The following is a 22800-nucleotide window of genomic DNA, read 5'->3' as shown; positions in this document are numbered from 1 at the left end:
ACTAATACCGTGTTTAGTAATGTATGCTAAAGAAATAACCAATCATACATTAATGATCTTGTACCAGAGCATTCCGTGGAACAGTATTTATTAGAGTGAAAATTTGGCACAACCTACTGTGAGCCATAGTAGGGGAATTATTACATTGTCGTACATCCATATAATGAGATATTAGGTGGCTTTATGTATTTCGAAGACATTGGGGCACAGTAAATGCTCACAATTTAACGTTAAGTGGAAAAAAGAAACCAAGACTTTAAAGTGTAGATAAACCGTGTATATTTAAACACACACTCGTATTTATACACAGGGAAAAAATGCAAGGAAATGCATCAAAATGATAAAAATTCTTATGTCTAAGACATGAGATAATTTTTTAGTTTTTTTCTTGTATATATATTTCCCAGATTTTCTGATTTGGTCATGTGCTGTTATACTCAAAAAATATCTTTTTATTTGGGAATAAAGATTATATAATGTCCAAAGACATGTGATTAAAATTTTTTATTCCTTAGAGTCTTTTTTTTCTGTGCAGAATTTGTCTTTCATGCGTATATGTACATCTGTGTGTGTATACTCATGCATATACGTACTTATGCTGTGTATCATTTTGCTTCATGGTTATTTAACAAAGTGTAAATCAGCTTTGCAGTTGAAAAGGTTTCAGTTGAAACTTAACAGTTAAAAGTGGCCAAGAGCATTGATTGTAAATCTTTCTAAAATTGAATATTATTTTTCTGATTTCTTATGTTGGACATATCATCGTTAGTAAGTTTTCTCTCCTTGTACAGTTGATTTGTAAAATCACTTAAAAGGAGGGTTTTCTTGGCCTGGATTCCTGTGAGGAATTCTCTCACCTCATGGGGGCCTTTTCTCAGATAAAAGGAGGAAGGCAGACTAGAAAGGTGAACAGAAAGGGAAAAGGTGGAAACATTTTATATTTCCCACTCTTGTTGGGAAACTCTTGTTTCTCCCATTTAAAAAATCATAGCACCTGTTTTCGTCTCTTGTTAGTAACAGTAGAGAAATAGTCATTTCTTTCCATGTTGGAATTTTCTGAGTGCATTTTCCTATAACGGCATCATAAGCGATGTTTAGATACTATAATAATACTGAGATACCATGGATGATTTGTGGACTGGTCTTGAGTATCTCATCACCGTTTTGATAGGGGAAATATGTTCTGGGTTACAAAGAAATTTAGTAATACTAGTTTTGTTTTAAATTACTGCTTAGATTTTATTATCCTATAATTCAGTGCTGTCTTTGGGGTATGATTTGAGTTTTGCCCCTTTGGGAAGGATGTTAGCTGTCATTTCTCTTATTGTTTGTACATTTTCCTCTAGCAATTTTCCCTTCCCTTTCAGATATATGAACACAATTTTTAGTGGTCTAGGAAAATCAAACGATCTAGCTTTATTAGAATTATTTCTAAATTCAGCCAGTATTCAACCTTGAATAGGATTTCTAAGATGTTTTCTGGTGAGTGAAACGGGCATAACATAGTACAAAGATTACACCTTTACTTTTTGAACAATCATTGTTTCTAGACTTCTTTCTGGCTATTTGGGGTTGTCAAAATAAGTGACTTCGAGTAAAGCATTAGTATATTTATTGTGAAAATATTAGCCATTTCTGTTATTAAAGTTAGTTACACATTTCATATGAGTGCTGCTCATTTAATAGATATATAAACATATCTTTAGCTGCAAAACTAAGGTATTTACCTTAGTGACTATTTATGAAGTATCACTACCAGTTACATTTGAAATGGTTTTTAACCTTTTCTTATTTTTTTAATCCTGTTGATTCATTTTGCTGAACCAAACTGTTACTAAATTCTCATTTGGTTATGATTTTGACTGTTGTATCGGGAACTATATGTTTCTATTAATGAAATGTTTGACATCAAATTATTTTATTTCTCTCTTCTAGGTAAAGAATAGAGTATATCAAGGTAAATTTTTAGGCTTATCTTGTTACTTGTACTATTCTCCCTCTGTATTGGTGTTCAGTATCGGTTTTATGTAAGCTAAAAGTAGATGTCATGACTTCTGATGTCTGACTGACTCATAACTTGTGACAATTTTACTGTTCTAGGTTGCTGGGTTGGCTGAGAGAGTAGATAGATGGTGCTGCTGCCAATTAAGATAGATGAGGAGGAGCAAACTGTGGGATTAGGGAGAAGATGAGTAGTTTAATTGGGGACAGGTTGAGTTTAAACGTTGATATGATGCAGATTTAGTACTTGTGAACAGTGTTCCTGCACTAATGATTTAATCCATACATTAAATATTTAAGTAGATAATTTGAGGAATAGAAATGTAAATCAGTATGCTTGTATTTTCTGCTTCTCTTTGCAAATGACATATATCTGAAGTGATGCTATTGGCTGAGAAGAAGGGGGCTTCATGCAGGGAAGAGTATCGAGCTGTAATAGTTTCCTGTACTTCCCACCTTTGAAATAAAGTTTAACAGCAATCTCATTGAAATAAGAGTTATGTTTCTTACATTGTAATAATAATTTTACATCCGTATTGCTACTAACTACAGATTGCTTTTTAAAGCCATGATAGTTAATGCTAAGAAGTTCTTTTCCCTCATAGTGCCAGATAACATGTCTTTGCTACTAATACATTGGGTAATTCAGTTTCATTTAGTGATCATAGTAACCTCATCTGTTTTTTCTTTTTTAGTCACTGAACAGCAAATTTCTGAGAAGTTGAAGACTATCATGAAAGAAAATGCAGAACTTGTTCAAAAATTGTCAAATTATGAGCAGAAGGTATAATTATTTTTTCAGTTTTTTTCCCCCATGGTTCCAGCTTGAATTATTTTCACCTGTCTTATAGTTCAGTTATGTTATTTTTAAATCATATTTTCTTCCATATTTTCTACAAATCATCCAAATCTTAAGTAATCATAGTATGTGTAAAGTACTACTTTCTTATGTGAGGGGTCACGCACTGGAAAATAAGTTTTGGTAGCACTATAATGTATAATTCTGAATGCTTTATATAGATCAAGGAATCAAAGAAACATGTTCAAGAAGCCAAGAAACAAAATATGATTCTCTCTGATGAAGCAATTAAATTTAAGGTAAAAATTCCTTTGGGGGGATTAAGTTCTAAAAACAAGAGTAAAAGTATTGAGCATTACTAATCTTAATTATCTTTTTTTGTAGGATAAAATCAAGAGACTTGAAGAAACGAATGAATCTCTGGATGACACAGCTAAAAATCTTCGTGTTATGTTAGAATCTGAGAGAGAACAGAATGTCAAGAATCAGGACTTGGTAAGAGTTCTGCTGCCAAAGTGTTACTATAATTTGGCTTCTGAACTACTTTGCAGATCGAATAAGTTGAACTCTTTTCCATTCTGTTAAGTAAGAGTGGGAGTCAGGGAAGTTGAACCCACTTCTGTCCATTTTTGTGGAATTTTAAGTGCTAATACAACAAGTTATTATTGTGGGCTGAGGAAGTATTTTTGTCCTCAACTCTTGGTAATTTTCGTGTTGATTGGCTCTGCCCTCAGGAACATACAGAACAACTAAGAAATTGTCACCCAGTTCAAACAGCACCTTTATTTTGCTTTGCTTTGCAAAGTTCTTTTTTCAATAACCTTTTAACTTGAGAATAATTTTAGAATTACATGAAAGTTGCAAAGATAGTAGAGAGGGTTTCCATAAACTGACACCTAAGTAAATCTGATAACCTCATTAAGGTAGGATTTGCCAGGTTTCCCCACTGTAAAATTATTCCTTTTTTTTTTTTTTTACCTTTTGCATATTGTACTCTTTGAAAGGAAGTTAACTGTGCACAGCCCCACGGTTAAAAAGTTGAGTTATGTTCCACCTCCTGAAAGAGCCAGTGTCTTCATAAATTATTTGGAATTCATCTATGTGAGATTTGTCTATATTTTGTGTCCAGTACTACCATTTTTAATTCAGGCAAGAGAATTTTTAAAGTGACCTTGAGGTTTTTTTTTTTTTCTTTACCACCAGGAGAAAAACCATTGCTTTGAACTGGTTTACATGGAAGTTTTTTCATTTTCTTTGCTTTCATCTTTTTGCCTGGTCACCTCCTACATTATTTCCTAAGTAGGAAGGTTGTGGATACCATGAAATATTTATGTCTTCAGTTATTTTCCCTTACCTCTTAAAGTTCTTGATCTTTCCCTTAGACTAAAACTGGATCACCTACTGTTACCCGAAACGCAGAGGATGGCTCTGGGATATGTTTTGTTAGCATTTCTTCTTTTTAGCGTATCCCAGTGTTTCTGCTGAAGCCCTAATACATGTTTTATGTTTTGTTTTCCCATGACAGATACTGGAAAACAAGAAATCTATAGAGAAGTTAAAGGACGTTATTTCAATGAATGCCTCAGAATTTTCAGAGGTAAAGCTGCCTATGATTCCTGCAGGATGTTAATACTGTGTCTTGGTGTTATGGAGGGGCGGCGATTCCGTGTGTGCTAAAACATACATACATGCACATGACACCATGTCGGCTTTGGAAAATGCACTTTGGTTTTTCCTTGGAATTAATTGACTGACAGGAGTGTTTTGCATTAGGTTCAAATTGCACTTAACGAAGCTAAGCTTAGTGAAGAGAAGGTGAAATCTGAATGCCATCGGGTTCAAGAAGAAAACACCAGGCTTAAGAAGAAGAAAGAGCAGGTAAAGAAAAGTTCATGTCCTGGGTCATATAGAGAACCCAGTATTGTTACCTCGTGGATGTCTGTTCTGAGATCGGCTTTTAAGGTAATGAAATATGCGTGTGCACGATTCTGTTCTTAGACATGCAGAGTTTAAACTGCTCCCCAAAGTGGGCATATGTATATGTTCTCTATTCTGGATTTTCTATCTTCTGTATGATTCATTACAGTGACTAGAGTGTTTAGCCTTTGTTTTATCAAACACCAATCAGTTACTACTAACTTGAGTAGCCTCAGGGGGGCAGTGGATTAGCTTTTAGATCTAAGGATTGGATACTTTATAACCCTTCTTTGAGCAGTTCCTGCTTCCACTAGCGCAGGAAAGGTTACATGGTAGGAGTCTAGACTTGGGAGACAGCAGGGTGTGTTCTGTTGCTGCTGGACGTGAATTATTTGCGTTGGCTGCAGTTTTGTGAAGGATGCACTAACCTGGATCAACTTCCCTGATAACTCTGATGTTCTCACTGCAGCTCTGTGGCTTGGGGCCACCCTTAACTGAGGTCTTAACCTGTAGTGACAGGCCACGGTCCTAATGTCTCCGCTGCAGAAGCCCTAACTGGGAATCGCACGTTTTTACTTTTCAGTTGCAGCAGGAAATCGAAGACTGGAGTAAATCACATGCTGAGCTCAGTGAGCAAATCAAATCATTTGAGAAGTCTCAGAAGGATTTGGAAGGAGCTCTCACTCACAAAGATGATAATATTAATGTAAGTTCATTCTCATGAATGCATGCTTAATTCTTATGAATTCTCTTGAATTAAAATTGAGAGGCTCTTACCAGTACCCTTTTGTTCTTGTCTAGGCTTTGACTAATTGTATTACACAGTTGAATCGGTTAGAGTGTGAATGTGAATCTGAATCGGAGGGTCAGAATAAAGGAGCAAATGAGTCAGATGAATTAGCAAACGGAGAATTGGGAGGTAAGATCAGCCTTGGGTGAGATGGACCCCCTTTTGACTTCTTGTCTTTAATTAAGTACACGATGCTACTCACCAGCTGGTTGAATTTCCTCTTGAGCTTCAGGGTTGAAGGCACGTGTCGCGGGATTAGTATGTACGTTTGCAGTGTTTGCCTTGGGCTGAGGTGGGCTGCGGGGTGGCCGTAGCAGTGGGCTTGCAAAGAGCGCGGACTGTGTTTCTCCGTTCTGCTGAGACTTGAGTGCGCTGGAGCTGCGCTGCTTGGGTCTTAGAGCTCCCAGGGTCAGACACACACAGCAGGAGGAACTTCTTTCTCAGCCTCATGCAGATGAAATTTTAATACTTACCATTTCTGCAGCTCTGTGGTTGTAAGTCCCACAGCCAGTTTACAGAACACTGGGGTGGTTAGAGCCGTAAACTAAGGCTGTGAGAGTGGAGAGCAGGGTAGCATTGTCACTGATGGGGAAATGCTTGTAGACCCTGTCTCTCCAGTGGATAGCGCTTGCTCAGCAGGTGTTTTAAACCAGCTGTCGCCAGCCTTTTTGGCACCAGGGACTGGTTTCACGGAAGACAGTTTTTCCACAGACGGGGAGGGGGAGGGGATGGTTTCGGGATGATTCAAGTGCATTACATTTATTGTGTACTTGATTTCTATTATTACATTGTAACATATGGTGAAATAATTAAACAACTCCCCATAATGCAGAATCTAATGTTGCCAGTGGTCTGACAGGAGGTGGAGCTCGGGGGGTGATATGAGCAATGGGGACCGGCTGTAAATACAGGTGAAGCTTCGCTTGTTCACCTGCAGCTCACCTGCTGTGTGGCCCAGTTCCCAGTAGCCCATGGACCAGTACTGGGCTGCGGCCCGGGGGTTGGGGACCAGTTTTAAACCACACCTGGGAGAGAACAGGAGTGAATCTTTCTAAGTAAGACATTTGTCTCAGGTAGAGAGAGATCTGAGAGAGAAGAAAGAGCTTCATCTCACATATTTTTCCTTGCTCAGAATGGCATGGATAACATTTTTATTGTACAAGTGGGAGTTTTCTTACTGAACTTAAGTTTGTAATTCTCTTTTTTTTTTCTTTAAAAAATGAAGATCCCAGTAGAAGCAGTTCTCTTAAAAATCAATTAGTCTCATCAGTTCTGTCGGTTTTGGGTTTTTTCTTTCAATATTTGAACATAATTGTGTTGTTTGGGGGAAATCAACAAAATATAGAGTTAAAAAGCAAGGGAAGAAAAAGCAATTAAAGCCTTTTGTTTTATAGGTGACCGGAATGAGAAGATGAAAAATCAAATTAAGCAGATGATGGATGTCTCTTGGGTATAATCCTTTCTCAGATTCCTGTAAGTGCCTGTGTATTGTTACTATGCCTCACTTTTAAGAATACTTCTCTCTTCTGCAATTTTTAGACACAAACTGCAGTTTCAGTGGTTGAAGAGGATCTAAAACTTTTACAATCTAAGCTAAGAGCCTCGATGTCCACTAAATGTGACCTGGAAGGTAGGTTACTTCTTCAGAAGAAGTTGCCACATATGGGAAAGATACAGAGTTGCACTGGGAGGATAAAGAGTGGCTTTCTGCGTTCCTACTTCTCCCTCCTCTCAGCTCCGCCTCCCAGCCGCGTTCTCCCGTCCTGCGCACACACGTAGAGCGCCAATGTTTTATCCTTTACAGACCAGATAAAGACGTTAGAAGACAACCGCGATTCCCTGCAGTCTGCTAAAGCCAGACTGGAAGACGAATGCAAAACCTTGAGGCAGAAAGTGGAGATTCTGAACGAACTCTATCAGCAGAAGGAGATGGCTCTGCAAAAGTAAGGTTTTTCATTGTTGATATTGTTGTGTGACTGTGTATTGATACAGATAATTTTATCTTTTTTTTAGGATTATTTACAAGTTTTTCCGTCTGTAGTATAGATTTGGCTTCTTTTCTGCCTCATTTCTCTTAATTCACATTTTCCTTCCTGTTCAGACCAGTTGTCAGACATTGTTGCCTGTAATTCGTTCGAGAGGGAGCAGCGACTTGTGTGTCCCTGCTGCGGACGTGCCTCTTCTTTAAGATCTGTCTCCTCTCTGTGGCTCCACCACTCATCCCCCTGTCCTGTCTTTGTGGTCATTTATGCAGTGTTGATTTGTCTTGCATTTGTTTCACTGGCTCTTAAGATAGTCTTCAAACATTCTGAGTGGTTTTTATGTGACATCGTTTGTAGTAGACCACAAACTTCAAAAGGTATATTTATTTTTTGAAGGTATCATAAGTTCTGGATTCTTAGTATAGTCAAATACTGAGACTAAGCATAACAATGTCATTGTGGCAAGGATGTTAGGAATTTGGAATATAGAAATACTTTTTTGGCGAGCATATTTAGGTACTAATCTTCTGAAATACACATCTCAAATTTGGAGCTATGTATCTTTTAAAGATATATTCTTGCAGTTCATTTTAATTTATTTCCCCACAAGAATATCTGACTTCTCTAAAAATAGGTTATCTGTGCCAGTTGCTGTTTGTGTTTACTCTATCTTGTGAATAACCCTTTTTACTATAGCTCTTCTAATTTTGTTTCTGATTCTTAGAAAATTAACTTTCAAGTTAAGTATCTTGTGAATCAGAACCATGAGTTAAAGGTCGCTGGTATTTTTAGATCATTCAGTGTTGCTGCCTTTCCAATCTATGTTATAGAAATAGCAGTTTGACATTTTGAACTTGATGGTTATCAGGTTAAAACCAGTTTCCAGCACATGGTACCCTGATGGTGAGAGAGCTCAGATATTTTTTCTGTTTGACAGACATTGCCAGTGTTCAGATTGGCCTCTTCCCTCAATCATGGTTCCACTGAAGCAGGCAGTAGGAATTTCACGTTTGAAGTGTGACGATGTTCTCTGGTTAATTGCACAGTTAGAGGACGTGTTCTCAAAGGCTCTCGTTTTTTGGCTGCCTTTATCATGGTACCAGTCTTAGAATGAGAAACAGTTTGTCTGTGACAAAATAAGAAAATAGTGGTCTTTCCATGGTTAGAAATAAGAGAAGTAATTGTCCCCGGGTTTGTGCTAATAAACTTAATTGTGTGAGGCCCGTCGGCCCTGGCTTTGCACAAGCAGTAAACGGAGCTCTCATCGTCTCGGTGCAAGAGACTTGCCGTGGGGCACAGGACGGTTGTTACGTTGTGTTAGTTTATTAGTGAGTAGAGAATTGTGAGAGGTTAGAAAATACAGTGATTTGCCACCAGGCCAGAGTGTGATTTTTGTCCCTAAATGGCAGTGTGAATTCCTTCCTGTAACATTGTCTGTGCCTTTCTGAGAGGTGAACGGGAAGTGACACTTGAGTAGAGGGAGGAGGTAAGAGAAACACTTTCGCTGACGACTGGTCTCATCGCAGGAAACTGAGTCAGGAAGAGTACGAGCGACAGGAGCGAGAGCAGAGGCTGTCGGCTGCAGATGAAAAGGCGGTTTTGGCTGCAGAAGAAGTGAAAACTTACAAGTGAGTTCAGCTTCTAAAGAGGGTGTTAGCGGCTGATGAAACGGTCGGCTTTCTTTTCTTTCTTTCTTTCTTTTTTTTTTAACTTTTTACATTGTGTAGAAGAAATTAGCAAAAAAACATAAATAAATGGTCTGAGGGCATGAATACGTTCAGTTCACACAAGGGAAAAACTAAAAGTTAACAAATGAAAAAATGTTAACCAAAACTTATACCCAAATGCTGGCAAGACTGTGACGGAACTCGGTTCACGCAGCCAGTTCTAGTGGTTGTATGTTGTGGTGATTCTGTAAGAAAGCAGTTTGTTGTTTGATGTATCAACAGCCATTAAAGTGATTGTGCCATTTGATAGACCCAGTAGTTCTAGCTCTGGGAAATTTTCTGTGATATAATTAAAGGAAGAAAAAAGCTTTATGGAGGAAGATACTCATAGCAGGATTATTTGAGGACACACTGAAGAATACTTAAAGAAATTATGATTTATCAACTCAGAATGTCCAGCCATTAAATGATAAATCAGGTCGTACTAGTTTTCATCATGTCGTACTCTTAGGATAACCGTGTAAAATGTGTTTTTACATACATGGATGAAGTCACGGTACAGTTGTCAGAGTAAAGGTAACATAGTCGTACTATTTGAAACCTTATCCAGTTGTGCTTTAACTGATAAAACCAAGTGCAATTCTTAGGCGGAGAATTGAAGAAATGGAGGATGAATTACAGAAAACAGAGCGCTCCTTTAAAACCCAGGTAATGATTTACAGTGCCCTACAGTTGTGGAATTCTTTGGTAACTAATACAGACTATTATAACGAATTCCTAAATATATTTTTTAATGTGTTGTCTTCTTCAGATTGCTACTCATGAGAAGAAAGCTCATGATAACTGGGTAAGATTTTTTTTTCTTTGCTTTATTTTGTGCATAGTCTGCCACAACTGAATGTGGGTACTTTTCCTCCAACAGCTCAAAGCTCGTGCTGCAGAAAGAGCCATCGCTGAAGAGAAAAGGGAAGCGGCCAACCTGAGACACAAGTATGTGATGTTGATACGTGTGTTTTCAGTACATGTTATAGTTTTAAGGCTGTGCTATGTGGTATCTAATAAGGAATTGATTTCTGTTTCACATGTAAGTCATTCTTTCTCTGTGTTCAAGAATACTGGAATTAACGCAAAAAATCGCAATGCTGCAAGAAGAACCTGTGATCGTAAAACCAATGCCAGGAAGACCAAACACACAAAACCCTCCAAGGAGAGGTAAGGGAACACTTTGTAAAGGGCAAAAATCTACTTTTGGTGCAAAATTGAATGTAAATTACTTTTTATTTCTGTTGTATAATAGTTATGATGTCCTAGAAATAATCCCAAGAACTTACTAAAGAAAAAAAAAAAGGCTGTCTGAAAGTGGTAACAAGACGCTGTTGTCTTCAGGTGCCCTGAGCCAGAACGGCTCCTTCGGCCCGTCCCCCGTGAGCGGGGGCGACTGCTCCCCTCCCCTGATGGCAGAGCCACCCGTGAGGCCGCTGTCCGCCACTCTCAGCCGAAGAGAGATGCCCAGGAGTGAATTTGGTGAGATTCGCAGTGTTGCCTTGCACCAAACTGTTCCCAGAGGGTCCTTTCAGTTCTACGTGATTGAACATTCTCATGTGAACAACACTTTAGAATTTGGGTCTGTCCAGTATAGAAAAGAAAGTTTCTCAATTTGTCTTGGTGGATCAACAGTCTTACTGCCAGGTCTGCTGTAGAATAGAAGGTGTTCATTATTTTCTTGGAGGTTCCTTTCTTGTTTTTGTTTTTTTAAATTTTTTACTGTGAAGTATAAACCTTTATCTTTAAAGGTTTAAAACGCTTTGGAGTTCTTCTCCCAAATACAGTTGACCCTTGAACAATATGGGTATGAACTGTGCGGGTCCATAGATACGTGGATTTTTCTCAATAAACATAATTGGAAAATGTTTTGCAGATTTGCGGCAACTTGAAAACACAAATAGTATAGCCTAGAAGTATCAAAAAATATGTCATGAATGCATAAAATACATAGATACTAGTCTGTTTTACCATTTACTATCATAAAAATACACATTATAAAAAGTTAAAATTTATCAAAAGTCACGCACACAAACACGGAGCATACAAAGTGCCGTTTGCAGTTGTGAGAAGTGTAAACAAACGTACAGATGCAGTATTCGGTCGTAACTGCATGAAATTAGCTGTCAGACGCACGGGACTATAGTAATTTCGCGGCCACTTCCTGGTGCTGCTGCGGCGAGCGCAGGTGTTGCCAGTACTCACTGAAAACGCCTGTGACGCTGACCGTCTCCCACGAGCAGCTTGTCCCTCCAGTAAGTTGCGTATCACAGTAGCAAGAGATCGCGCCTGGGTCTCGTGTATTTTTCACCATGCTAGTGCAGTAACACAGACCTTGGATAACACCGTGGGACCCACACGAAGTGGCTCTGTGATGCTCTCAGTGCTTCTGAAGAAGCAGAGAAAAGTCGTGACGTGACAAGAACATGTCGACTCGCTGGTGTGTCCTGCAGGTCAAAGTCCGCAGCCGCGGTTTCCCGCCGTTCCAGACGGTGCATCTTGTAAACAGTGTAGACTCACAGTGCTGTAGATCCGTTTTGTCTTCCTTACAGTTTTAGTAACATTTTCGTTTCTTTAGCTTTATGGTAAGAATCCAGTTTGTAATACATATACAAAGTATGTGTTCACCAACTGTTATTGGCAAGCCTGTGATGGGCAGGAGGCTGTCAGTGTTAATAGTGAAGTTGGGCGGAGTCGGAAGTTGCATGTGGGTTTCCAGCTGTGCAGAGGGGCGGGGCTGGGAAGGTGGTCACACAGCCGCCTTGCTCAGGGGTCGGCTGTGTCCGGAAAGGAGCCGTAACCCTGTACAACGTGTGCATCATACGTGTTTCCATTTCTCATCACTGTAATGTGACATGCTGAATCCTAAATATGTCAAATAATTGGTCAGATATGGAAATCATTCTACATACTGACTGAAAAAAATCAGCCTATAGAATTGTGTCAAGTCTGTAGCTTGGAGTGCCGACCCAGTGCTATGGATGTGCAGGGTTTATCGTTGTTCTTTCAGTCCGAGACCGTTGTTATTTTAATTAAGTCTGTGCATAAATTATAAGTGATTTCCCCTCATACGTATTGGAAGACCTGTTTTCAGTGTTGCTTTCTAGGTAGAATTGAACCCTGACCTGTCTACAGTTGGTTTATTTCTTCCGAAGTAAAGGCCTCTGTTAATTTCTCTCTCAAGGGTCAGTGGATGGGCCTGTGCCTCGTGCTCGGTGGTCGTCAGAGGTGCCTGGGAAGCCGCCTGCCTCCGGTAAGGGACCCGAGTGTGTTCCAAGAGTCTGAAACTGCGGAGGACGTGGGTCAGGGAATTTCTGTCTTCCTCACAGTGTGCACAAGACCAGAATGAGTCTAAGTCGGTTCTCTGGCCTTTGACAGATCCAGGGGCTGGGACAGCGGCCACGATGAACAGCAGCTCCAGAAACTCTTCCCCCACTAAGGCGATGGACGAGGGCCAGGTAAATGCCGTCGTTTTGAATTATAACCAGGTGTTTGAGGGACACTCGGCTTTTCCCACGCACTCTCTCTGCCTCCTCTCCTGTTTGTGTGTCCTGTCATATCTGTACTGTCTCACTTATTTTTTAAAAAAGCAAACTGTTCTCCAAGAGCTGGAAGGCCCCTCCGTTCCCAGCAGCACGTCTCTGGCTGAGCGTCCAGTAGTTGTAAGTGCTCGGAAATGGAGGACTGAACTGGGCTTGTTTGGTGTGTTTCTGGCAAGGATTTGAGGCACATGACACTAATCTTCTTTGCTTTAAATTGCTCGGTGAGATTGATCTTACTTTTGTCTGTAACTTGGGAGTGTTGCTGAAACCTGGTTGGTTGGTTTTTTTCCTCCTCTTTCCTGTTTCGGTTGGACTGTGTTTGGAGCATCCGCTGCAATTGTTAACTAAAAAATGCGAAAAGTCATCCTTGTTGTGTGCTTTATTGCTTAATGCTCTTGGGCAAATACAGTCATTATGAATTGCATAATATATTGTTATATCTTCATTTGGAAGCGTGCGATTTAGGAATACCTCCTCTCGTATACTAGGCAAAACTTATTTTGAATGATCTGAAATTACAGATTCGGAACAGAAGAATGTTTACTAGGTGTGAAATGCTGAGTAGTGAAAGTCTATAATTACCCACTGAGCTAGTTTCCAGCAAGATCCTTAAACTATGTTCACATCAGTGTATTTTCTTGTAATTTCTGTAGCTGTGACAGTGGGTGAGTCCTCTGACCATACCTGACAGTGCTTCTCTATGTTGAAATCAAAATAAGTTTAATTATTCAGAGTTTGCAACTCGGTTTCTTATAGGAAATGATTAGTCAGTATCTCAGGCAATAATACTGGTAAAGAAGGGAAGCATTAGAGTTGTGCTTGCCTAGTTTGTGTAAATAACATTGTTTCTATTGGAAAATACTTGCAAGTTCCAGCACAGAACTCCAGGAATACACATCTCTTGAGAGAGCTTTTTATCAAGGACAGCTGGGGTAAGATCTCAGACTCCTTTTGAAAGCAGAAGGCTTCACAGAGAGTAGAGACCCGAGTCGGAGAGGAGCAGAGGTGGGAAGAACATGGGCTCAGAGTCAAACCTGGTATCGAGTCCCGGGTCCGGCTCTTGCATGCTGTGTGACCTTCAGCAGATTGTCTCCCACTCCCTGTGCCTCTGTTCCTTCGTATGTAGAACAAGATGATCCCGTTAGAGATTCAGAGATCTGAGCGTTCGAGATAATGTGTGAAAGGCCTATTGAAGGCTCTCTGGATAGTTGTTACTACGTGTGTAGAGAATGGATTTGTCACTGCCTTCGTTCTGTGTTGTTAATAGGGAGAGCGTCTGTTGTGATGGGCGGGCTGCCTTAGAAATAGAGCACGATTTGTACGGCGTAACTGTTGTCACTGTGGAATGACCTCCATTCACAACCTTTTGACAGTTACTTGCTTTCCTTTCTGTTGATGTGCAACCATACGGTCATAGCGAAGCTGCTCACCCTTACGCACACTTCCAATCTCTGTAAGCTGCTGACCGTGGGAACAAGTGGGAGGGGCGTGTTCGGTGGCTCCAATTCTGCTCTTTGGGCTGCCTGACCCCCGCTTCACAGGGTTTTAGCTTTTGCTGGTGTTGGTGCTTTCGTCTGTTGTACAGAGTGTTTCAAAACTGTAATTTCTTCTGCCCTGCAGGTTCATGTGGCTGCAAAAGGGCCCCCTCCCTACCCAGGGGTGCCTCTCACGAGCTCCCCGGTGGGAGGCCCCCTCCCGCCGCCCATCCGGTACGGACCCCCTCCTCAGCTCTGCGGGCCGTTCGGGCCTCGGCCCCTCCCTCCTCCATTCGGTATGACGATCTGACAAGTTGTGATCGACTTGCAGAGCACAGTCCTCTTTCTGTCCTTGCTAAAACAGTTGTGACTGCAGCGCTTTCAGTGCAGGGACAAACTGGCCTGAGTACTTTCCCCCTCATTTTTTAGGAGACATAAGTGCTGCATGATCCATGTAGTGAGATGGGCAACAGCCATCTCTCCTAGACAAGAAAAGGGGCTATTTATAGGAAGCCAAAAATACTACTTCTGCAGGTGTTTACTGAACGTCTGTGGCTACGTACTAGGCTCTGTAAGAAAGAGAAAGGCAAGTAAGACCCGTCTCCTAACTTGGAAGACGTCCTCTAGGTCACAGATACCTGCGTTCTTCAGTCACTCATACTGGAAGCAGAAGCAGTGGGTCACAGTATAAAAAAGGAAAGATTAGACCCTCACTCCTCGCCTTGGGAACAGATGGAAGGGAGTTATTAAAGAGACTGCAGAATTTAATAGCTGCCTAATCAATGTTGTTGGATTTAATTAGACAGAGCTCGAAGGTGTTACCCAGCAGCGCAGACACCTTGACTTTGAGGGCATGTGTTAGGGCCACGCTGAGAAACTGCGTAAGGTTTTAATGGCTACAGTAACAAACAGTGGAATTTCCTTTGTCAGAGTTTCTTTGTTGCAGTGAAACCCTGTTTTAGTCTCCTTGGGGTGGTACGTAGTACTTGCAGGTCCACCCCAAGTTCTTGAGAGAAAGGTGACAGAATGTGTAGTGAGTGGGAAACACACGAGTCTGGAGCTCGTCAGAGCCCGTGTGGCTTCGGGGCCGGCGGGCCGCGGGCACCTGGCTCGGCCTTGCTGCGCCTCAGTGCCCCTCACCGTAACGGTGGGCACTGCTTGAATTTCTAGGGTTATGGGAAATAAGAGACGGTGTTGATGTTTTTTGGAACCATCTGAATTTAGACTTATTTACGTAACTGAACTCTGCTTCCCAGGCCCAGCCCTGCGTCCACCACTCGGCTTGAGGGAGTACGCGCCCGGCGTCCCACCCGGAAAACGGGACCTGCCGCTTGACCCGCGGGAATTCCTGCCAGGACACACACCGTTCAGGCCTTTAGGCTCTCTTGGCCCAAGAGAGTACTTCATTCCGGGTCCCCGACTGCCACCCCCCAGCCACGGCCCCCCAGACTACCCAGCACCACCCGCTGCCAGAGACTTGCCGCCGTCGGGCTCCAGGGACGAGCCCCCGCCTGCCTCGCGGAGCAGCGACCAGGACTGTCCCCAGGCTTTGAAGCAGACCCCGTGACCGACCGCGACTGCGACACGCAGACTGCACTCGCTGCTCATCACAGTAAGGGGGTTCCTTGGCTTCAGAATCCAGAAGTTTATTTTAAAAGGTTTGTTTTTAGAACTAAGCTGCCTTGGCAGTGTGCATTTTTGAGCCAAATAATGAAAAAATATCATTTTCCCCTTAAATGGAAATCACCTCTTAAGCTAGTACGTCCTTACACCTTTGAAACGTGCAATAAAGAATACCTGTGTTTTAGCTAAGCCTATGTAATTGCTAAGTAATGCAGAATGTCCTGGAAAGTACGAACATTTCCTGTGGAAATGCTGTAAGAACATGTATTTCCATTATCCTATTTTTGTGTACACCAGTTGAATACAGAGCAATGGTGTTTATAAGCTTGATTTTCTTTTTAAATATCTAGTCGCAAAGACTGTTACGATGAACATGTTTACTGAAAGATCACTAAACTTTATCTCCCCTCTTGCTGAAATTCTTTGTAGTAATAGTTCATAAAAATTTATTGCTATTTCCCCGGCGTCTGTGGATTTACTGGATGTTACAGGGCTTGTACCCTTTGGGAAGCGTGGGCTCAGGCTCCCCGAGCCGCAGGCAGGGTCTCGGTGGCCCATTGCGCTGCCTGTGGCTGAGGGGTCCAACCTGTCACCTCTGCACTCAGCAAGCGACTCTACTTCCAAGAGGTCAGTGGCCACACCTGTGTCGCAGTCACGTGCTGTCTTAGGACCCTCGTCGTCTACCTGACATGGCTTTCTGTGTGCAAGTCTGCAGGAGCTGCAATTATTTGACCTTGCGTTGTCTTAGCTTTTACCATTCTTGTGGTAGGATGCATTACAGGAAAATGAAAACGTCATGACCGTAAAAAGAAATTTCTTTTAAAAAATGTACACAGACTTTTAATCTTTCTCGTACCTTGCCACTGACTCCAAGGACTGTGACATACAGATGAGAAGGGTATAATCCCCTAAGAAGCAATAACTTAGAGCTGTGAGGCTTGTAACATGCCTAGCTCAGCAACCGTGGGCCGAAGGAACTGGGTTCTTTCTTTTCGATAGGTAGTATTCCAAAATTAATATTTGAACACTGGTGCTTTTGTTTAAAAATCAGTAAATCTACGACTCTGGAACTGCACCACACTTAAAAGTTATACCCATTATTAACTACATTGTTTAAGAACTAAGTAAGTCTTAAGACATTTTAATTACAGTAATTTTAATAGCACATTTTAAGAAGTTTAAGATTTACATTAAATCTTAAAAGGCTCATATTTTGGTACTGCTAGCCTATATTCTTCCATGCTCTGAATTTCTATGATGTATATGATTGAAACCTAGAGCATGACTTGTCACTGTTGGGACATTCAATCAATTAAGAATTCCCTGTAAAAAGGAGCAAAAGCTTCCCTGTGAAACAATTTTCTCTTTGTACTAAATTACTGAAGCGAGTAGTCTGGAAAGATAAGGACCTTTTGAAAGAAAACAACTCTTTGAAAATTCACAAGGAATATGTGAATTCTTTAGGAAGAGAATTCAGTCTACATGTGCTCCAATTTAATATCTAGAATAGCATAGCCCCTTTTTAAGAGCATAAAATGAGATTAAGTCTCAAACAATTTTTCAATAATCTGTTAACCTCTTCAGGATACGAAACAACGGTGAAGGTAATATAATTTTGAATTTTAAATACAGAGTCTGTCCAAGTGGCGCTTATGCCCAGAATCCCAACACTTTGGGAAGCCAAGGTGGGAGGGATCACTCCCAGGTTTGAGACCAGCCTGGGCAACAAAGCAAGATGCCCTCTCTACCAAAAAAAGAAAAATAGTATGCCAGCTCAGCAGGTAAGTTAAGGAAGGTAAATTAAATCTTTTTAAAATTTGAAACTCGAGTATCTAGTATCACTGAAAAAATCAGTAAGCTCTAGAGATTCCGGTGCACCGTAGCTGGGCAGCTCTGAACCAGCCTAGAACTGCCCTGCTCACCCCTGCCCGCTGCACCCCTGCAGCCAGGCCCAGGGCGAGCTGCCGGCACGCAGATGGCGCAGCGGCATCATCCCCTCCGGCCAATCAGACTCTTCTACCTCACAAGTCCCCTGTTTCAGAAGTCATTGTCAGCTAAATGCGGTTCTGGGTTCAGTTGCTAACATGACCTCGCTTAGGAAGCAGCAATGTTTTAGCCTGAAAGCACGTTTCTACTGTACCCGTCGTGACCGGCAGGGGCTGATGTTCCCATCGCACAGCAAACGTCACCTGTGGGGGACGGAGTGTCCTGCGTCAGCTGCTTCAAGACAATCACTTGTCATTTCATTCAGGTCGGAATTAAAGCTAAACTAATCACACAGTGTGCAAGTTAAGCTTCTTTAATACTGACGAAAGGCATTTGTAGTTCATATAAACCATACTCATGGGAAGGACAGCAGATGCTTCTTCATATAAATTATCACTTTGATATACAAGTCTTATGGTCTATGAGAAAAGAAAAAGAACGATTTATCAGTTTTGCTACATTTTAATAGGTTTTTTAAGGGATTACTTTTTAGGTCTTGTCAGCAACATCAAACAAAAGGTACTGAGTACTCCACAGGGTACAGAGTGCTGCCAGGCACCTCAGAAAACTTACATGACGTGGAGAAAATGGGGTTCTTGCCCCTCAAGGAGCTTACAGTCTGGGGTTTCGACAACCTGTAGTCCTAAGAGGTGAGTGAACAACAAAGTAATTTATTAAGGCAAATTCTTCATCCCCTAGAGCTACTGCGGACCGAATCATTTCAGAATTTGGAATTAATCCAATCCAGTGATTGCAAGGCAAGACTAAACGTGGTTGAGAATTCTTTCAGGCTCATGTATTTATTAACATCCATCTGGGACACAGAATGGGCCTCTCGAAAACGGGAAGTGCAGACCTAGAGCTCCTGAACTGCAAGGGCTGAAACAACTTAATTGTGGTTACTTATTTTAAAAAGCAAACATTGAATGGTAGGACTAGGGCTGTTACACTAGTTTAAAAATAGGCCAGGTACAGACACTGCATTCTCCTCATGCATTGCTCATTTAAAACAGTGATAAAGGACGGGGGTTCTACATGTAACCCACAGAAAGCCCCCCCCAAGTTTTAATGTTCTGTGTATCAAATATCCACTTCATGTGCACTATGAAAGTTTTATTTATGCCCCATAAAGTCAAAAGTAATGTAAATAGTCAAATTATAATAAGCTAATGACCTGCATATTTTCATATGGATGAATGTCAATATATTCTAAATAGGAAATAAATGGCAATCCTATCTACCTATATAAAAAAAAATAGAGTATCTTTCCAGATTTTGCATACTCATCACTATAAGGTATGCAGGTTTTAGGTTTCACAATCAGTTGTCAGAAAAACAGCAGTTACGCCTGCAGTATCTTGTTAGCATCTGACTCGATTATTTCTGGATTACATTATTTAGAAGATGATACTGTAAATCCATCTAAATTTGTAATCATCTTGAGATGGCGCCAATGTTAACCCTGGAATCAGTATCAGAAAGAAGAACAATGTGATGAACAAGTACAGCTAATCAACATGACTAAAAATATGCTCATTTTCAGAAAAACAATCTGGCCCTCTGGAAAATGTCACAGCTACAACCTGGGGAACGCTCCCACGTGGAATACTGATCTGGCCAAGGCACACTATTGCTAAGCAGGAAAACTATCAGATCAGGGAGAATTTAGGCCACTTCTGAGGAGCAGCCTACAACTTTCCAGACAGACCTTCTCAGGCAGCATAACTGGTCCAGTTCCTCTCAGAGCAGTCTGACGCTATTCTACCCACATCAACCCACCGTTTGAAGTGAACTCAGACCAAGGGGGCGGACGGGAGCAGAAGTGAACGGCTGTGTAAACTCGAGCACATTCTTATTGCTGTGTTAAGTCTGAAGATGAGCACGTCCCACCCACCACGGTATTGTTCCAGGAAGCAAGGCAGGAGTAGTGGTAAATTAGAAAATAGACTATTAATTGCACAATTAATAGAAAAGTAAAAACATGTTTCAAAGTCTACGATAAACCTGTGTCCGAAGGCGTCCTGCACGTCAGCGATGTGGGGGCAGCTTCGCGACAGACGCCCTCTGGCCCTGGCGGGGCTGCGGCTCGTCCTGCCTGGGGAGGGGACAGGCTGCACGAGCTGGGTGGCTCCTACCCAGGGGGAGATTCACAGAAGTTCCAGGTTCAACGTGTCAGGGTCATTCCTTGTGCAAAGTCTGATGTAGATGAAGATAAAGTGGTTTCTTGGTCAATAATTGCAATTTCTTTCTTTTAAAGTCAGTGGGTTTCTTGTATCTGTAACAATAGAGAGACCATTGTTTAAAACGCTTTGAGATAACTGAGCTATGCCAAAGTCACATACTGGGTGAGGGGCACTAAGAAAAAAGATACACGAGTCACCATTAACTTAGTACTAATGCTACGTGAACATCACTTACAGCTCGATTACAATTGGCCCAGGTTTAATCTCATCCATCTCCATGAAAGCAAAACACTTGGTGCTGGTAAACCTTTTTTTAGGCTTGTAGTGTTTGAATTCAAAGAAGATAGCTGCACCTGAAAAATTAAAGCAGAACAAACCACATAAATCACAGCACATTTCTTGTGTGTTAGTTTCTTTGATCAACAGAAGCATAGGAGCCACAATTGGCATAATTTTACAAACAACCTGTGGCCAGCGGTCTCTGGCAAGACTATAACTTACCGTGGATGTCACCCAAAACTCCTGTTTATCTGAGTGACATTTCTCCATATCACTCAATTCTACAAAGTATAGCAAAACTTCTTGAGCTAGACTGACTTAAGAATGTATACAGCCTGGGTGCGGTGGCTCACACCTGTCATCCGAGCATTCTGGGAGGCCGAGGCGGGAGTATCGCTTGAGCTCAGGTGTTTGAGACCAGCCTGAGCACGAGCAAGACCCCGTCTCTACTAAAAGTAGAAAAATTAGCCGGGCATGGGGGTGCACATGCCTGTAGTCCCAGCTACCCAGGAGGCTGAGGCAGGAGGATCGCTTGAGCCCAGGAGTTCGAGGCTGCAGTGAGCTATGATGACACCACTGCACTCTTAGGGCAATATAGCAAGACTGTCTCAAAATAAAAAAAAAAAAAATGAATGTATATAAGTCCCGTACACAGGTAGAACCATAAACCACTAAGGAATATAAAGGATTAAATATCACAAGAAAAACACAGACACTTAATACCCATAGAAATTAGGCAGAAAAGGCATTTAAAGGAGTTCCTAAAAAAAATTAAAGCTTGAATCATTTCTCTTCTCCCTGAAACAAAAACCCAAAAATTCAGTTTTGGGGGTATCTTAGAATTCAAACAACATCAGTTACGTGCTTGTTCACTTACAAAATATTATCTATTTCCCAAGACCTTTCTCAGTGTTCAAAGCAGTTTTGGGTTTTCTCCTGTAATCGCATTTGCCTGTATCGAGATGGGGCCACGCAGGGCAAAGGTCCAGAGGGTGAGGCTGCCTGTCCCAACCCTCTCCTCCCATGGGCAGGTGAGTCAAATATTTGGACAGCCTAGTGTCCCCAAAGTCCAACAGATAAGCTCTTCCCAAACCTTGCAGAAAAAAGCTAAACAGAGAAATAAGCTGCCCCATCAGTGTGGCCAAGAACAACTCATGGCTAACGCGGGCACGGAAATGACGGGAGGGAGCCGAGGTCTCATGCTTGACTGGCTACCTCTTAACACGGCCTGAACCAGCGCGGTGCTAGACCTCGGCTTCTAAAGGCAGGCCACATACATCTCAAACTGTCGCTGATGACAAAACTCGCGAGTGACTAGAAGTTAAGTTTAACTGCGTTCAGGGGCTGGTCTGAAGGTGGCGAGTCGTCTCACTTGACTGCTCACAGTCAGTTACAGATTGAGCCCCTTGTTCGACTTTCCCCCTTCTCACTACTGCACTTGTCTAAAAAAACAAAAACAAAACAAAACACAACCATGTTCAGAAACGCGTGCGCAGCCCCAGCACTCGGTCCGACCGGCGTGCCTCACATGGCAGGGGGAGAGAAATGCCGCCCGCTCAGGAGACGGTGGGCGCGCTGCGGGCAGAGGGGCACACGGAGCCACCTGTGCCCGACACGCACAGGGCTACAACCGGTGAGGGTGTCTCCTTCCAGGTGTGCGGCTGCCGTGGCCACGAGTGCGGCTGCTTCCCTCTCCCCACAGCAGTAACAGAGGTGTCTGATTACCAAAAGCTTCAGAGATCCTCAAGATAGCAGATCACATTGCTTAGAGTCTCCGGCTAACACCCATCTCACCACGACTGCGTCTGAGGTCTGAGTAAGTGTGAAGGTAAAGTCACGTTTGGAAACAATACTAAAGTTCAAATATATTGCCATCATTTTGAGGAAAGTAAAAAAAAAAAATTATTCATCTGCATCATCAGTAAACATTTCCTGCATCCCTCATCATGCTATTTATAAGAAAGAACAAAATGTGAAATGAGAATATCCTAGGTATAATCCTTCCGTGTTTACAAGTGTTTTAAATTAACCTATTACTGTGTGCATTAGCTGTAGTATCAGTTAAAACTACGGCAACTGTAAAGAATTATTTCAAAGCTGGAGAAAATGGATAGAGCCAAATTCTGGACAGAGCTCTGCCTTCAGCATCTTCTGCGTCAAGTCACTAAGAACACAGTGTAATAACACAGAAAAGTTAGCTCAGGAAACGCCCCACCTTCTCAGCACCACATCAAAACATTGCTCAGAGCAATGGAGTTAAAGAAATGAAAGAAAGTTGTTAACACTTTTATGCAGAAGACACACGTCATATACTGAAAGTTCTTCAGCATTATTTATCAAGCCCCTCTTCTCTGCATGTTCTTGTACCACGGTGACTCCCAGGCTTTGGTGCGTATCAAGAATCCCTTAACGCTTCCTACAACAGGCTGCTGAGATCCACCCCACAGTCTCTGACCCGGAGGTCAGGGTGGGGCCTGAGCATTTGCAGCCAGCTCGGTGCCGGCGCTGCTGCCC

General features: G+C 41.9%; 2 protein-coding genes across 8 annotated transcripts in view; one reads left to right on the top strand and one right to left on the bottom strand.

Annotated features, from left to right (window-relative positions):
* The window catches only part of MIA3 (MIA SH3 domain ER export factor 3), a 37247-nt gene extending 20951 nt beyond the window's left edge, over window positions 1-16296 (top strand). For 3 of the 7 annotated variants that reach the window (XM_045537080.1, XM_045537079.1, XM_045537083.1), the window contains 21 exons: window positions 1936-1957; window positions 2697-2785; window positions 3022-3099; window positions 3185-3295; window positions 4326-4397; window positions 4574-4678; window positions 5301-5423; window positions 5519-5636; window positions 6902-6957; window positions 7047-7137; window positions 7312-7450; window positions 9016-9117; window positions 9804-9864; window positions 9968-10003; window positions 10079-10146; window positions 10268-10368; window positions 10543-10680; window positions 12383-12451; window positions 12577-12656; window positions 14361-14511; window positions 15472-16296. In XM_045537080.1, the coding sequence (XP_045393036.1) occupies window positions 1936-1957; window positions 2697-2785; window positions 3022-3099; window positions 3185-3295; window positions 4326-4397; window positions 4574-4678; window positions 5301-5423; window positions 5519-5636; window positions 6902-6957; window positions 7047-7137; window positions 7312-7450; window positions 9016-9117; window positions 9804-9864; window positions 9968-10003; window positions 10079-10146; window positions 10268-10368; window positions 10543-10680; window positions 12383-12451; window positions 12577-12656; window positions 14361-14511; window positions 15472-15782 (2121 nt within the window). In that variant the 3' untranslated portion in view covers window positions 15783-16296. The other 4 variants (XM_045537084.1, XM_045537086.1, XM_045537081.1 and 1 more) reach the window with 3 other exon arrangements.
* A 1825-nt stretch (window positions 16297-18121) lies between these two features.
* Window positions 18122-22800, bottom strand: part of AIDA (axin interactor, dorsalization associated) — a 36259-nt gene continuing 31580 nt past the window's right edge. The window contains exons 9-10 of the mRNA XM_045537092.1: window positions 20243-20360; window positions 18122-20099 (exon numbers count right to left, since the gene is read on the bottom strand). Coding sequence (XP_045393048.1) covers window positions 20003-20099; window positions 20243-20360 — 215 coding nt within the window. The 3' untranslated portion in view covers window positions 18122-20002. The remainder of the gene's footprint in view (window positions 20100-20242; window positions 20361-22800) is intronic.

This window comes from Lemur catta, chromosome 25 (assembly GCF_020740605.2).
Source record: "Lemur catta isolate mLemCat1 chromosome 25, mLemCat1.pri, whole genome shotgun sequence".
Classification (NCBI taxonomy): domain Eukaryota; kingdom Metazoa; phylum Chordata; class Mammalia; order Primates; family Lemuridae; genus Lemur; species Lemur catta.
This window is presented reverse-complemented; position numbering and strand designations above follow the sequence as displayed.